This window comes from Musca domestica, unplaced genomic scaffold, assembly GCF_030504385.1.
Source record: "Musca domestica strain aabys unplaced genomic scaffold, Musca_domestica.polishedcontigs.V.1.1 32, whole genome shotgun sequence".
Taxonomy (NCBI): Eukaryota; Metazoa; Arthropoda; class Insecta; order Diptera; family Muscidae; genus Musca; species Musca domestica.
In genome coordinates, this window is record NW_026712311.1 from 2,209,632 (window position 1) to 2,226,992 (window position 17,361).

Consider the following 17,361-nt stretch of genomic DNA (forward strand, 5'->3'; position numbering starts at 1 on the left):
GTGGATATTTTTCAGGCGAAAATTTGAAAAAAATGCCAGCAAGCCCTAAGGCCTGTTAATCTATCACTCCTCTATCACTCCTCCAATCTACGCTGCCCTCGCCTTATGTTCCAAAAAATTAAGCATTTATTATAAACAAATAATATACCACTTTTCGTTCCCTTTATTTATTTCAAAACAATGTCCAGCTTTAAATATTCAGGAAACATTATTACATAATTATTTGAATTTTCTAGTATTTTCCTCCTTTTATTTGAAACTCCCTACATTCAGAACAATTTGATATATTTCCCTGAATATCGTTGTTACAGAGTGTATATTACGGCTGTGGGTAGCAAATATAACAAATCGGCTGAACAGTATATATGGGAGCTATAAGTAAGTGCCAAATTCCATCCCATTTGGACAAATATTAGACGTTTGGTGCACAATAAAAGGTAAATCGGTCGAAGTTATATGTGGGAGCTATAGCTATATTTGAACCGATCTCGATGAAATTTGGCAATGATATTTCTGAGCAGTATTTGATATATTTCCCCAAATATTGTTCTTACAGAGTGCATATTACGGCTGCAGAGGACAAAAATAACAAATCGGATGAACATTATATATGGGAGCTATAGCTATATCTGAAACGATTTCGATCAAATTTGCCATACTTGTTTTCAGGCCTAATTTGGTTGTATGTGCAAAATTCCATACTATTCGGGCTGATATTAGACGTTTGGTGCACAATAAAATGCAAATAGGACGAAGATATATATGGGCGCTATATCTAAATTTTGACCGATTATCTCCAATTTCAATAGGGTTCGTCCTTGGGCCAAACAAATGCTGTTTGGAAAATTTCATCTGGAAAGGACAAAAATGCGAACTGTACTTTGTTTACAAAAATACATGGACAGACGAACGGACGGACGTACAGACGGACGGACATGCATAAATCGACTCAGAATGTGATACATTACAGGTTATCAAAAGGAACTATGGTTCTACCTTGTTTCCTTTTGCCTGTAACAAACAAATGCACAAAGACATAAAACCCTGACCACCTTGTGGTGTAGGGTATAAAAAATGTTGAGAGATCATAGACCCCTTACAAGGTAAATGAGAGATCCATAATTGGCTGGTGCAAAACACATAAATAGAAGCCAGTAAACCTCGCCGATTGAAGCTCCAAAATATTCAACAGTCCTTATGTTTAAATAAAACCAAAATGTATGCATCCTCTTGCTACATAACTTTCAATTTCTTTTTTCTAATAAATTCTAAGAATTAAATATTTAGAAAGTAATTCCCATGCAATTGAAATAAGATAAGCCCCCAACTTGGCCGGTTTAATACACCGCTATGAAGCCAGCAATCCGTAGAGCCCGTACAACTTGTTCTAAAAAGCTCCGATTTGAGTGACAGAACAATAAACATTTAAACAAAAACCAAATATCTTAACACTTCCCATTCCCTACTTAAATTAATTTATAATATTTTCAAATAAATTTTAAAATTCAAGTATTCTGGAAATAATGTTCAAGACATTTTTGGACCATTCAATATTATTTAAATTTTTCCTCCCGATAATTGGAAAATCCCTATGGAAAAAAAGAAAAATCTACCTAAAGAGATTCAGAATGATTGTAGCAAAATATTATTTTAAAATTTTTATTGTTTTTTTTTCTTGTTGTTGTTTGTTGTTGTTGTTTTTTTTTGTTGTTTTTTGTTTATACTGTATGGATATTAACTTATTATCAATTATCATCATTATCATGATTATCATCATTCAAAAAAAAATTGATTATCATTAACTATGTTTTGCAAATAAAATATTTAAAAAAAAAATAAAATTAAAAAAATCATTTAACAAAAAAAGAATAAAATTAATTAAAAACTAGACATTTAAGTGTTTTTTGTTGTTTCATATTTTTCATATTTTTTTTTCTTCAATTAAAAATATATATTTATAATTACTAAAAAAAATATCGAAATTATTAGCATATATTTTTCATTCACATTGCATAGAATTGTTGGGGTGGTTTGAGAGGGGGGAGTGTTGTGTTTTTTTATTTCTTTTTTTGTCCCACTGTCAGCTGAGATGAGTGTGGACAGACAGACATGGTGGGGATTTGGAGCTGTTTCTCGATACAAAAAATTGGGGGGATCCCGGTTAGAAAAGTTTCAAAACAAAACAAAAATAGAACTACGGCGAAATGTTTTAAAAAAAATTTGTTTTCTGTTTTTTTCTTTGTTTACGTATATTGCCTTTAATGCTGTTGTCCTTTTATAAAGTAGTCATTCATTTTCAAAGGTCAGTTGGGGGAGAGCGGGGGGAAGTTTTGGAGAATTATGTTGATTGTTGGGAAACGAAAACCAAACTAACAAATGCCAATTGTTTTTCTTGGACGCATATATCAAAACTTGTTGTCGATTTGTAAATTTTAGCTGAAGAGAAGAGAGAAGGAGAATGGGGGCTCTGGGGGACGAACAAGAAGTCTATGGGTTTTCCAATCATTCACATGGTCATATTACAGTTCTAAATTGCTGCAATCATCATATCCATTGCCGCCGTGTTGAGAACAGCAGCAGCAGCAAGTTTGCTTAGCTAGTTAACATCATCAATTTCAATATCCTTGTGTTAAGGGGAAGATGTGGGGGTAGACGGAGAGAGAGAATGTGGCTTCAATTGTCTGTTTTTGTTATTGTTGTGGTTCAATCTTCCTGTTGCCTGCTTCAAGTGTTGTTCAATTATTGCCGTTGTGGTGTAGCTTTTTTTTCCTGGTTGCCAGCCAGCCAGCCAGCCATGGGATATTCGCAGCAGCATCAGTGGAGTAGTCTTTTCAAATTGTTTTTCTCTTCTTCTTGTTGTTGTTGTGGTTGTAGTTGTTTTTTTGTTTTAAATTAAAAAAATGAACACTTTTCAACTGGTGGGAATTTATTTTTTTTAATATATGGTTATTTTGTTTTATTATTTGTTTTTTTTTTCTTTTCTTATTATTTTGGAAATCTATTGCACGCAACATGAATTTTTATGGCCATTTTTGTGCTTTAGCCTTGCCTTGGGCTTGTAGCGTTCCAAATACGATAACTGTTTGGCATTGATGGCTCCTCGTCGCTTGCTAAAAAAAAGATGGAGAACATTAGTACGGATACAAAGACGATTTAAAAATATAAATGTTGTACTTACTCCCTTATCATTTCTACAGCTGCCTCATATTTCAGACCCAATTCGATGAGTGCCAATGCCACCAAGACGGGTGCACGGCCGAGACCAGCGACACAGTGCACAGCAACACAAGCTTCAGGATTCTGTTGATATCTGGAAAATAAAAGCAGAAAACAAAGAATGGAAATTTTTTGTAAAATTTTTCAAGGAATGAGTCAGGAATTTATATTGATAAGATGGAGAAGCACTACCTTCTCAAAGTCAAAGTTTTGACATTTAAAATAAAAAGATAATTAAAAAAAATAAATAAGACAAATGGGACCTTTTTCCTGGTGGGTCAGGGGTCAAACACACATGGATTAAAATAATACAATTGTAAAGGACAACAGATGTAAATTTAAGAACATATTTTTTTCAAGGACTAATATCACCCGACATGGGTTGTTAAAAAAAAAAAACTTTTTTGAAAACTTAAACCTTTGTTAAAAAAAAAATTCTTCAAAAATAACTTGACATGGAATTTTTAAAAATTGTTTGTAAGGATCAACAGACGATATTTTTTAAAAATATGTTTAAGAGTAATCAGAAATAATCAAAAGGCTTAGGTTTTTTTTAAAAATGATTTTTAAAAGACATGGATTGCTTGAAAAAATAAATTAAAAATATTTCCCCGCAAACTAAATCCACGTCAAAAAAATTTGAGGATCAAAAGATTTTTTGAAAAAAAATTGAAAATATTTTTCCATGATCAATAGACGTGTATTTAAAAAATAAATGAAAATATTATCCAGGACCAACAGACGTACAATTTTTTGAAAGCAAAAATGAAAATATTTTCCATTATCGAAGGACGTGGATTTATTGAAAAAAAAAAAAAAAATAAAATAATTATAAAGGAACAACAGTCGTGGATTTATAAAAAAATCTAAAACATTTTTCCAGGATCAAGCAAAAAAGTAAATTAAAAAAAAATAAATTGAATTAAGGCTCAACAGACTTGGAAAAAAATGAAAATATTTTTCCAGGATCAACAGACGTGGATTTTTCGACAAGAAAGGAAAATATTTGTCCATAATTTCCAAAATCAACAGACGTGGATATTTTGAAAAAAAAAAAATTAAAATAATTTTCTCAGATCAACACACGTGGATTTTTTTGATAAAAAAAAATAAAATATTTTTCAAGGATCGACAGATGTTGATTTTTGAAAAAAAAAATTAAATATTTTTTGCAGAATCAACAGATTTTTTGAAAAAAAAAACATAAATATATTTTTTTGATGATAAACAGACAAGGTTTTTTAAAAGATAGGAAAATATTTTTCTAGAATAACAGACGTGGATTTCTTAAAAAAAATAAATATTTCCCAGGATCAACAGATAAATCGAAAAAAATTTCTAGGATCAATCGACGTGTTTTTTTTTTTTTTAAATAAATTGAGTATTAACAGACTTGGAAAAAAATTAAAGTATTTTCCAGGGTCAACAAAGGTGTATTTTTTGAAAAAAAATATATTTTTTTTCAACCGACTTGGATTAAAAATTAAAAAGTATTAGTCGGTTTAGCTGACAGATTTATACCATCAGGCTTTGTTCATCTATTGAAATACATTTTTGATCTTGACACTTTTGACCCTTTATATAATGACTTGCGATATCACTTTTCCAACTGTTGACCCTTCATGGGGGGTTATATTGACATAAAATCTCTGATCGAGAGAAATATGAAGATACACATAATCGCTTAGTTGTTTTGAAAGTTATGGGAGATAAGGGTATTAACCCTTTGTGGGGGAGGTACAAAATTAAGTGGACCGATTTCTACCAGCTCCACATTAAAGATAAAATAATTCAAAATTTTGACTCCTCTGTGGGGGAGTTACTAGAAAAAGTGGTCTGATGCCTGCCATCTTTACACCAGAATTTGCGTTGATAGAAATAGGAAATTGTCTGATATATTCCAACTTCGCACCAGATCTTGTGTTAGTGAAAATATTGGAATGTATGAATTTGAAGCGAATCGGATGCTTATTTCGCACTTTATTAGGGTTATAAATATTCAAAATTTTTGACCTGTAAATATTCGGATGTGTGAAATTTGAAGAGAATCTGAAGCTTATTTCGGATTTTATGAGAGTCATAACTATTCAAAATGTTGACCGGTTGTGGGTGAGGTACCAGAAGGAGTGGTCCGATATATCCCATCAGATGTGCGAAATTTGAAAACAATCTGTCTCTTATTTCACATTTTGTAAGGGTTAGAATGATTCAAAATTTGTACCCTTTGTGGGGAAGGTACTCAATGGATATTGTTCATTCTCGCATATTTTCTAGCACTCATACACCAGCCAGACGAACACCCTTAGATTGACTCCAAATCCTAAAACGGATTTGGCTCAAAGAGACCACTATTTCTATGAGGCACGTTTTGTTCGTATCGAATGATATAATCCTCTGAGAGTATAAAAAATAGTTTTTTTTTCAGGGTCCATCAGATGTGATATTTTATTTAAATATTGCTTTAAATGGCAAAAGGATTTTTTCAAGAGAATTAAAAATTTTTTTTTCCAAGAATCTTTATATTTTTTAATTTTGTTTTTCAATATTTTTTAAAATATCAACTAATTTGAGTTGTAAAAAATTGTTTTTTTTTTTTTTTTTTTTTTTTTTTTTTTTTCAAGAAATTCCAGTCTTGGATTTCTAAAGAGTATTTTACAGAGACTACAGATTTGAAGCCACTCCATATAGATAAGGATTTTTTAATGTTTTTTTAGGACCACCTGATGGGAATTAATACAAAATTTTTAGTGACCACCGTGGGTTTGAAAAAATATTTTTAGGGGCTAGTTTTTTTTTTTAATAAAAATATTTTTCCTGGACCAATAAAAACTTAGCCATTTCTAGAAATTATTTTTCAAGGACCATCATCAGAGTCATGTCCAATAGAAGGATAAAAAAATTGTTGTTTTTCCAGCTTTACCAACATAAATATTTAGGACTATTTTTAAGGACTGTCAAATCACTATGACAGGAATTTTTGAAGACTTTTTTGAGGACTATTAGCTCTTCCAATTCTAATTTGAATTTTAAAAATATATATATAAATTTTTCAAGAATATTCAGGCTTGAACTTCCAAAGTATTTTTAAGGGACTTCAGACTGGAAGGACCTCCAGATATGGATTTTTTAATGTTATTTAGGAACCACCTGATGTAAATTAAAAAGAAAAATTCTAGTTACCGCCATGGAATTTGGAATATATTCTTAGCGACTACCAGACGAGGAATATTTTATTTCAACCAAAATATTTTTCAAGAGTCAATAAAAATTTATTTAGAAAAATTCTAGTTACCCCCATGGAATTTGGAATATATTCTTTGCGACTACCAGGAATATTTTATTTCAACCAAAATATTTTTCAAGAGTCAATAAAAATTTAGTAATTTTTAGAAATTATTTTTCAGGGACTATCATCTCAGTCAGGTCCAATAGAGGCATATAATTGTATATTTTGATTACTTTAAAAAAAAAAAACCTAACTTTGATTTGTGCGGATTTTTCAAAACTACAGCTCTTCCCAAGTACATATTTAGGACCATTTTTAAGGACTGCCAGACCACTACTAACGGTTATTTTTAAAGCCTTTTCTCAGGATTTTTCTGACATATTTAAAGATTTTTTTTTTTCAATTTTTAAGGGATCAATCAGTTTGTATTTTAATAAAAAATATATATTTTTTTTAATTTTTCTAAGAAAAATGTTTTTGGAAAATAGACCTGAATTTAGGAAAAATAAGAGACATAAACTTATATATTTTGAAAAAAAATTTTCCAAGGACCAACAAAACTCTTATCCTGAATTTTTGGGAAATGTTTCCAAAAATACAGTCCTTTCAATGTGGATATTGTGGATTTTTTAGGTACTGCCAGAGCCTTCCTAATGTTGATTATTAAAAAGTTTATTTACGGGACATCAGGTTTTCCAACGTGGAATATTTTAAAAAATTCAGGATATTTAGCCTTTCCAGTAAAGACATTTTAGGAATACTTTTCAAGATTTCTTTCAAACTTGCACCTTTAAAGATTTTTTCTTAAATTTTTTATAAAATATTAAAAGACATTTAGAAAAAAATCAAAAGGAAACTCCACAACAACGACAACGAGAAAAAAATAAAAGAAAACTTAGCACATCGAAATGAAAATCAGAAAACGCAAAATAAAAACAAAATCAAACGAAAGGCAACGCAAAGAAACGAAACGAAACGATAAACCTTACCTCCTACCAGTGGCCGTATCTCTATCATCGTTAATTAGGGTATTATTTAAATTTTGATATTGCATATTATTAATTGTGTTGTAGGTTGTTGTCGATGTCGGACTGGTTGTTGTTGATGTCGTATTAGAGGAGGAATTCTTGGTATTGGTATTGGTGGTGATGGTAGTGGTGGTGGTGTTGGTGTCGGTTGTGGTGTTGTTATTGGTATTATCGGCTGTTTTATGGAATCGAAACGAATGTCGCAGGGAAAAACGTTTGTTGCGCAAAAAGGATGCACGAGAGGAGGAGGATTTCTTACAAAAACTACAAAAAAGAAGAATCAAGAATAATAAGGATAATAATAATAATAATAAGAAGAAAAAAATAGAAGAAGAACAACAAGAAAGTGGTTGATAGAGGTAAAAAGAAGAAATTAAAAAATTGCAAAATAGGACAAGCAACAAGAAGAGGGGCAGCCAACAACAAACAAACAATTAAAAAAAGGGATAAAGGACGAATTGAGTAACGTATTTAGTATTGGTTTAGTAACATTTGATTTGGGAGTATTAACAAAATAAGCTAAATAATAAGATTAGTTGGAGGTTAGCGGAGGAAATTGTTAAGAAGAACGAAATGTGTAATGCAATTTTTAGTAAAGGGGTTAGGAAAAAGGACATAAAAGGAATTGCAACCTGAGAAAAGTAACTCGACAAGTCTCTAAAAAAAGGGTGCTTTTGTGAATCTTCCCAAGCTCTTAATCTGGATTTTATAGACCTTTTTAAGGACCAACCATAGACATTTTAGGAATATTTTTAAAGGGCCAATAAAAGATTTTTGATGAATATATTTTTCGCGGACTTTTTGAACCACCAATTAGAAATATTTAAGTATATTTTCCAAGAAAGGGCCTTCAACCCAAGAGAGGCAAATCCCTGGATTTTTTGAACCATATTTCTAAATATTTTCAGGGATTATTTTGAGACCCCCATCGCCGGGCCCTAAGAATTTTTTTCATGGATTTAATTGAAGGACAAAATTAACAATCGTGGATTTAAAAAAAATCTTTTTTTTGGAAGACCAGAGAGTACTGTTATTAAAAGTCTTTTCGGAGGAAGAACAAATTTTTAAGGATTATATTAAAGGACTAAGATGGCAATAATCGTATATATAATTTTAATAGAGGTACATCTGTGTACTTATGAGAATATTTTTTCGAGGTTTTTATTGAAGGACTAAGATTTTAGGAATATATTTCATCGGACTTTCAAAGGTATATCCCTGGATTTTTTGAACTGATTTGATTTTTCGACCGTAGATTTCCTAATTTTCTGAAAGAAATTTTTTGAGGAGGTTTTATTTTTTTAATTTTCATAGAAGGATGAAAAAAGCAGTAGGCGTGTATTTTTTTTAAGAAAGTTCGGGTAGGAATTTTTCAAGAACCAGAAGAGCAATAATCATAGATTTAATTTTTTTTATTTATTTATTTTTTTTTTTTTTTTTTGGTTTTCAAGAATGTTTTTTTTGGAGTGCAACCCATTTTTAAGGAATTTATTTAAGGACTAATATGGCAATAATGATGTGTTTATGATTTCGAGTATAGTCGAGTATTTTATTAGCTATAAACGACTATTTTTCAAGGAAATCTTTAAAGGATCAGGAAGGCTATAATCTAGTATTTTTAAGAATTTTTTGAGAAAACATCTGTGAATTAAAAAAAATATTTCAATGTATTTTCAAAGGAATATCCGTGGAAATTTAAAATCTTGATTTTTTAAGAATTTTTTTGAGAAAAAATCTGTGAAATTAAAAAAAAAAACATATTTTCAATGTATTTTTTCAATCAATTATTTTATTTTTATACCCTCCACCATAGTATGGTGCGTATATTACGTTTGTCATTCCGTTTGTAACACCCCGAAATATATATTTTAGACACCACAAAGTATATACATTCTTGATCGACATAAAATTCTATGTCGATTTAGCAATGTCCCTCCGTCTGTGGAAATCACTCTAGCTTCCGAACGAAATGAAGTAGAGGTTAATAACATTTTACTCAAACGTATATTAGGTCTGCAGGACTTTTGATATTGAAAATGGGCCTTGTAGGTCCACGTTGTGGTATAGCCCTCATATAATGGTACCTCCCGATATTCGGTATTTTTATGATTTTAGCGACATTAATCATCGGAATTATTTCAAATTTCGTATTTGAAGTTCGTAATGGGTACTACTAATATAACTACATACGCTATTTTTAAGATTTTAACAGAATTTGAAACGGATTTTTTAATTTGCCATATTCGTTCTAAATGGGGTATTCAAAGTTCGGCCCCTCCGAACTTACAGCTTTTTTGTTTTATTATTATTATTATTACTATTATTATTATTATTATTATTATTATTATTATTATTATTATTATTATTATTATTATTATTATTATTATTATTATTATTATTATTATTATTATTATTATTATTATTATTATTATTATTATTATTATTATTATTATTATTATTATTATTAATATTATTATTATTATTATTATTATTGTTATTATTATTATTATTATTATTATTATTATTATTATTATTATTATTATTATTATTATTATTATTATTATTATTATTATTGTTATTATTATTATTATTATTATTATTATTATTATTATTATTATTATTATTATTATTATTATTATTATTATTATTATTGTTATTATTATTATTATTATTATTATTATTATTATTGTTATTATTATTATTATTATTATTATTATTATTATTATTATTATTATTATTATTATTATTATTATTATTATTATTATTATTATTATTATTATTATTATTATTATTATTATTATTATTATTATTATTATTATTATTATTATTATTATTATTATTATTATTATTATTATTATTATTATTATTATTTTTTTTTTTTTTTTTGGTAAATATTTTTAATTTTTTTTAATTAGTATTTTTTTTTTCAATATAATTTTATTTATTTTCCAAAATACACACCCCTTTGATTTTTAAAAACGCTTTTTTATAAAACGGTATATTGTGATTTTAAAGAATTATTTATTGAAAATCCATCCGTCAGGAATTTAAAAAAAGTCCATGAACCACCATATTTTTAGGACCATCCTTTGTGGATTGTTTAAATAAAAAAAATTTGTACCGTTCCGTTCAGAATTTTTTTAAAAAGCGTTTTCAAATTTATTAAAGAATAATTTTCAAGGACCATCTCTAATTGGATTCTTTTTTAAAAACATTTATCCAACTCTTAAGAATTTGCTAATAAATATTATTTTTCAAGGACCATTCATCGTGATTGTTATAAAAAACTATTACTACAGGACCTCTAGTGTTTAAAAAAAAAAAATAAATTGCCACATCAAGATGTCATACATATCATAGACTTTTTTAAAAATATTTGTTCAAGGGCCAACCGTCATGTACACATTTGAAGATATTTTTCTTAAAAACCATCATCCTTGAATTGTTTGAATTTTTTTTTTTTTTTCTAAGACCACCATTGTAAGAAAAATATTTTTTCAGGTGCTATTTGACGGTATTTTTTAATATTTTTTTCTAAATGACTTTCAGCCGAGAACTTTTTTAAAAATATGTTTAAGGACCACTAGTCGTGGTTTGTTCGAAATTATTTTTTTTTTTTTTTTTTCAATGAAGTATTTAATTCCCAATTTTTAAAGATCCAACAAACCAGAAATCTTTCTTTTTAAAAATTGTTCTCAAATAGTTTTTCACAACAATGACTATCAGCGCCATATTTTAAGGTTTCTTTTGAGAAAGTGTCTTAACACTTTTTACAACAACCAGCAGCGTCGATTATTAAAGTAGTCTTTCAAAAAAGTTTTCTTGAACAATTACAAAACTTTTTTAAATATAGTTTTTTTTTTTTTTTTTTTTTAAATAGTTTCTCATGATTTTTATGGTCGGTAATAATACCGCCAACATTTTTGTAAAAACTTACCGAGGAGTATAATTTAAAGATTATCAGATCGGAGTCAAGCATATAATTGCCTACGGTTTGAAGACCTTTAAATATAACCCCATCTTCTTTAAATAGAATCCCATCGGACCTTTCATTTTGATCTTTTTAATTGGAGGTCAATGGTATGTTTAATGAAAATTTAATATCGCCTTGTCCAAAGTACATCACTACACTTCTCAAGGCCTTTTCTGATAAGGTTAATCTGACACTTGAAATATTTTTTATGTCTTATCGGAAATTGAATTGGAATATATATTTTTTTCTTTTCTGAAAGTGGAAATGATTGTATCCACAAAAGTGGAAGACAACACATTATCTAAATACCGTATACACAACAAGGTGTAGGACTGTGATTGTCTTTTGGAAAGCGTTTTAGTATTTTACGAAGACGATGATGATGATAAGGGCTGGCACATTGAGTAGAAAAGCAAGCAGAATGGACACAGGGCTATTAAACAACAATAATAATAAAAAGCATTTTTTTTAATAAACACCTATCGCCAGAGATTATTTATCGCACTTAGCAACCGAATTTTTTTTTTTTTTTTTTTTTGGAATTTATTTTCAAAATTTCATGCAATAATCAGTTGATGAAATATTGATTTGTTTTCGGATAGGGGAAAATTTTTTTTTTATTAAAAAAGGGGAGTGTGTTGTGTGGTGACATAATTGAAACCATATTACAGATCGTATTAAAATGATTACATATCAACCATTTTAAAATAATGGAAATAATTTAAAACAACAAAAATTTAAGAATATTTTTAAAAATTCGACTGAAGCTAGGGTCGCGATTTTTTTTTTTTTTTTTTTTTTTTTTGAGGTAATTTTTGTATCAGACATTTTGAAAAAGCCCCATAGTTAATTTTGAGGATCTTCATAGAATCGCTTTCTGAGTCGATTTATGCATTTCTATCTGTCTTTCCGTCCTTCCGTCTGTCCATGTATTTTTTTGAGCAAAATGCAGGTCGCATTTATTTTTCCGACTGAGATGAAATTTCCCAAACAATGTTTGGAAAAACTTATTGAAAATGGTGAGAATCGATTAAAATTTAGATAGAGCTCCCGTATATATGATCAAGCGATTTCGGATTAATTGTGCACCAAATGGTCAATCCATATGACCTGTATTTTGACACATCCAACCGAATTCAGTGTAGAAGACAAGTACATCAAATTTGAGAAAAATCGGTTCAGATATAACTATATCGGTTCAGCTATAGCTATATACATGGTGAGATGAAAAAACTACAACCAAATTCAGACTGCTGTCATTTCTAAGCCACTCGTCCGACAGGTGTAAAAATTATTCCAGTGACAGATGATTATATTGTTTACAAGCGTACAAAGGCATTTTGGTGAGAAGTTTCCAGAAAAAAGTTATTCGGGATGGAATTCAAGCGTGATAATGTGATTTCTTTATATTTGGCTGGAAAACGAAAAGTTGCTATCGTTAGGGCACTCCAGAATTTAAATGTGAATAAATCTTTTGTGTCTCCTACCATCGCTCGTTACCATGATACTGGAGCGTAGCCGGACGTCATAGAAGTCGACGGAAGAAAACATCAACATCAGCAGAAATGGTTCGAAAAGTAAAGGAGCGACTTGATCGAAACCCGCGTCGAAGTGGCCGAAAAATGGCTCGTTAGCTGAACATATCGCAATATTCCATTCGGCAAATATTGAAAAATTAGCTCGGGGTAAAGCCATCGAAATTCCAATTCCAAAAAGTGCAAAAACTTACACCGCAAGAGAAAGGAAAATAGACTCAAAAGAGCTCAAGAGTTACTTCGCTTGGCGGAAAGTGGTGAACTGCCGAATTTGGTTTTCTCCGTCTCCGATGAGAAAACATTCGTTGTCCAGCAGTTTGTAAACAAACAAAATGATCGTGTTTACTTGCCAAAGAGGTCAGCTGAAAATGTGCACCTTCGGTTGGCCACCAGAACTCAAGCGTCGGCCATGGTGATGGTGTGGGCCGCCATAACAACCGATGGTTGCTCTCCGCTAGTATTAATCGACCGTGGCTTCAGAATAAATGCAGAATATTATCGCGAAAATATTCTGGAGGGTGAATTAAAACCTTGGGCACGCAAAACATTTTGGCCGCAGACCTTGAACATTCCAACAGGACTCAGCACCATGGCACTCAGCATGCCACCGCCACCCAAGAATGGTTACAAAATGACGTAAGGAAGTCATTTCCAGCGCACAATGGCCACCAAAATCTCCGGATACCAATCGGTTGGACTAATGTGTCGGAGTATTTTGGAAAGCAAGGTTGGTACTTAAAAAGACCAAGCAAGCGCTTCGCCGGGAATGGGCCAAAATACCGCAGAGCAACATTCGGACAGCGTGTGACGGTTTCATTGGCCGTTTGAAGGTCATAATTCGTGCCGAAAAGTGACCAATTCGAATAAATCTAAACTTATTCTAAAATTATTTATTTCCGACATTTTTTGGTTTCATTCAAAAATTTAAAAAAAAATTTAAAAATTATCGCTTTTGACTTTGTTTCAGTTTTTTTATCTCACTCTGCATATCTTCAATCGATTTCTGGTAAATTGTGCACCAAATGGGCACTATCAGCCCAAATTAACTGAATTTTGGCAAATTCGAATGAATTTATACTAGAAACAAGTTCTGCAAATTTGGTGATAATCTTTGCAAATATATCCATAGCTCCATAGCTAGCATGGTATGTTTTATTCGAAATGGGGATTTAAATCCTTCATATTTGGTACCAGAAAACTTATGGAGCTCAAAAATACCTCTGTCAAATTTTATAGAGATCGGTGCAGATTTGGAAGTAGTTCCCATATATATCATTATCCGATATCAGGTTAATTGTGCACCAAATGGCTAATATCAGTCCAAATGACCTGAAATTTGGTACATCCGACCGAATTAAGTGAGGAAGCTGGTACATTAAATTTAGAGAAAATTGGTTCAGATATAGATATAGCTCCCATATATATGTTTCATCCGATTAGGGATTTTAAGTTCCTCACATGCGTAATATTCCCTCCACAACAGTAATCTTTAATACCAACTATCAGATACAGCTCAGAAATAAGTGTTTAAAAATTTTGTCGAGATCGGTTCAGGGTTAGATATAACTCCCATATATATCTTTATCCGATTTCAGATTTTTCGTGCAGCAAATACCTAATATCAGTCCAAATGAACTGAATTTTGGTAATTCCGTCTGAATTCATCCTAGAAACTATATCTGAAAATCGGTTCAGATATAGCTATAGCTCTCATATATATGTTTTGTCCGATTAGGGATTTTAAGTCCCTCACATGCGTAATGTGCCCTCCACATCAATGATGTTTGGTAACGGACATCAGTTACGGCTCAAAAATACCCCTGCCAAATGTTATCGATATCGGTTCAGATTTTTTTGTAGCTTCGATATACATCTTCATCCGATTTTACGGTTATTGCTCAACATATATTTAATATCAGCCCAAATTGAATGGATTTTTTCATATTCAACCGATATTTACGATTTGATGAAACTCGGTCCGGTATATCTATTGCTTCAATAGATATTTTTATACCCTCCACCATACCATGGAGGGTATATTAACTTTGTTTTTGACCATTTTAGGTACAATACCCACCGAAATTGTTTGAGATGTGGTATTTGAAGTTCGTAATGGATGCTACAGACTGTGACAGAAAATTGTCTATGCAGGTCCAGGTCTTCGCACAGCTCCGATATAACGGTACCTCCCTATATACGATATTTTGATGATTTTAGCTACATTATTCACCGTTTATTTCAAGTTTCGGATCTGAATATGGTAATGGCTTATGACAAACAAAGCCTATGTAGGCCCACGTCGTATAGATCCCAATATAACGGCTATATTTGGTATTTTTAAAATTTTAACAGAATGTTTTGAGGATTATATTTTTTGAAAATTTCCAAATTCGTTCCAAATGGTGGAGGGAATTCAAAGTTGTTTTTTATTGTAATCCTTTCATGCACTATACAGAAATGTTTTTTGGCACTAGGGGAGGTACAAAAACCTACGTCAAAATTGTTCAAAATCGTTTCAGATTTGGGTATAGTTTCCAAATTGTGACTACTCTAAAGCCACAATGGCATTCTAAAGGTTCATAGTTGGTACGATCTAAGTTTATAAAATTGACAAAATACAATTTTATGTTATGGGAGCATTACTAAATACGCATAGTGGTGTAGGATATCATATAGTCGACCCCGCCCAAATTTGGACTTCTCCTTACTTTTTTTCTAAATTTCTAACTCAAAAGGGTTATTGACACAAAAATTCAAAAACAAAGAAATATTTACAAAATTGAAATACAAAAATATGGGTGATGACATATTTCAAATTTTTACAAAGACATGTTATCGGACAACCGGTCTAGGCGTTTTTCCCGAAAAAACAAAGCCAAATGGTATGCAAGTTTTAACAAAAATAAAAAATATTGAAAGGAATTTGAAAACAAAGAACAATTTTTGGCCATAAACCTAAGAAACTCACTTTTGTTTCAAAATCTCAAACCATTCGTCAACAACATTCTGCGGCGGGAAGGTACCATCTTCGAATGCTAAATCTTTAACGGTGATGCCTTGTGCTTCCAATTCGTCGGTGTTGTAGCTGGGCTCGCAGACGCGAACCACAGTATTCACATTGTTTTTCTTTAATTCCTGCAAAGGGAAGGGGGGGAAGATTAGTTGTTTGATTTCGAATCTATTTCCCAACCTACTCACCATAATATAATGATGTATGGTAACATCTGATGGCCGATCAGTGATTAGGAACTTCATTCCCTTGAACTCAATAAGAGCTGGTGCGGGGCGTAAATCCTTTTGACGCATGTTGCTCATTAATATCAAAATACAATTTGCTCTCTTATATAATAATAATAATTACAATAATTATAAACAAATAAAAAATGTGTGTGTTGTTTTTCTTTTTGTTGTAATAAAAATGTAAACTTTTACAAACTTATTTGTTGTTATTGTTTTTTTTTTTCTTTTTTTCTCAAAATAGAATTCTATACAAATACACCGGAAAAAATTGGACTTTTGTTTAAAGAATTGCTGTCTCTTGTTTTCTCTCTATATATAGATAGGTAAGTTGTTAAGTATATAATTCGTATAGTAGAAATTGTTTATAATTATAATTTAAGTAATTATTTTTTTTTTAATTTTTCAAGTTAAGACTTTTGGACTCTTTTTTCTCTCAGAAAAACTGAATTACAAAAGAAGAACGGAAAATTTAATTTTTTTTTGTTTAAAAAAAAGGAGGTTTGTAGCGTTTTTATCGTCGTTAAGTTTAGAGTTGTCTTTTAGAAAATATTATGAGGTTATCTCAGGTTTTTGTTAAAAAAAAATTATTTTTTAGCAAAAAAATTAATGGGGATTTTTACAAAATGGGTTTTTTTTAAATAAATAATTTTTTTAAAGACGGTCTTGCTTTACAATTTCTTGCTATACCCTAACGGAAGATATTTTTTGTTATGTTTTTTTTTTTCCAATTCAATTTTTTTTTTTTTTTTGCTTTTCAAAATTTAAAAAAATTTTTAAGTAAAGCGTTTCTTTTTTACAAAGATTTTTAAGCAATTTTTTTAAGTACTTGAATATTATATAATTTTGTTTTTAAGTTCGTAGGATAAGTTAAACTTGTTGTTTTTTGTTTTGTTTTTGTTGTAAGCTTAAAAATTATCACAAAAAAATTTTAAGACAAATTTTTGTTGTTCTTGTTTTGTTTTGTTTTTTTTAGAAAAAAATTATTTCAAAAAATATTCACTTTTCTTTTGTTTTCTTCTTCTTATTCTTCTGGCTTTTTTTACAATTAAGATCCCTGTTCTATGTTTTGTAATGTTGTTGTTGTTGTTTTTATTATTATTGATGAGGAGGATAAAGGATTCAACGACGAAAAAGTAGGAGTGA

General features: G+C 30.1%; 1 protein-coding gene across 2 annotated transcripts; it reads right to left on the minus strand.

Moving 5' to 3' along the window:
• Window positions 1-2,047: 2,047 nt before the first annotated feature.
• Window positions 2,048-16,818, minus strand: LOC101900256 (PRL-1 phosphatase). 2 transcript variants are annotated; one of them, XM_059125230.1, is made up of 5 exons: window positions 16,177-16,818; window positions 15,947-16,113; window positions 7,432-7,734; window positions 3,179-3,310; window positions 2,048-3,110 (listed from the first exon to the last, which is right to left on the minus strand). In XM_059125230.1, exons 1-5 carry the CDS (start codon window positions 16,291-16,293, stop codon window positions 2,999-3,001), a joined length of 831 nt encoding a protein of 276 aa, XP_058981213.1. In that variant the 5' UTR covers window positions 16,294-16,818; the 3' UTR covers window positions 2,048-2,998. The 2 variants fall into 2 exon arrangements, with proteins under 2 accessions (XP_058981213.1, XP_058981214.1); XM_059125231.1 differs by lacking the exon at window positions 7,432-7,734 and having other exon boundaries at window positions 16,177-16,814.
• Between the last annotated feature and the right edge of the window lie 543 nt (window positions 16,819-17,361).

What these genes read in the sequence shown, in the direction of transcription:
- LOC101900256 (XM_059125230.1), bottom strand. Translation starts at nt 16,293, where the DNA reads ATGAGCAACATGCGTCAAAAGGATTTACGCCCCGCACCAGCTCTTATT. An exon ending in TTTGAGATTTTGAAACAAAA is followed by an intron (nt 7,735 to 15,946) that starts GTGAGTTTCTTA and finishes TCTTTTTTGTAG; the next exon opens with TTTTTGTAAGAAATCCTCCT. An exon ending in GCTGTAGAAATGATAAGGGA is followed by an intron (nt 3,111 to 3,178) that starts GTAAGTACAACA and finishes TCTTTTTTTTAG; the next exon opens with CAAGCGACGAGGAGCCATCA.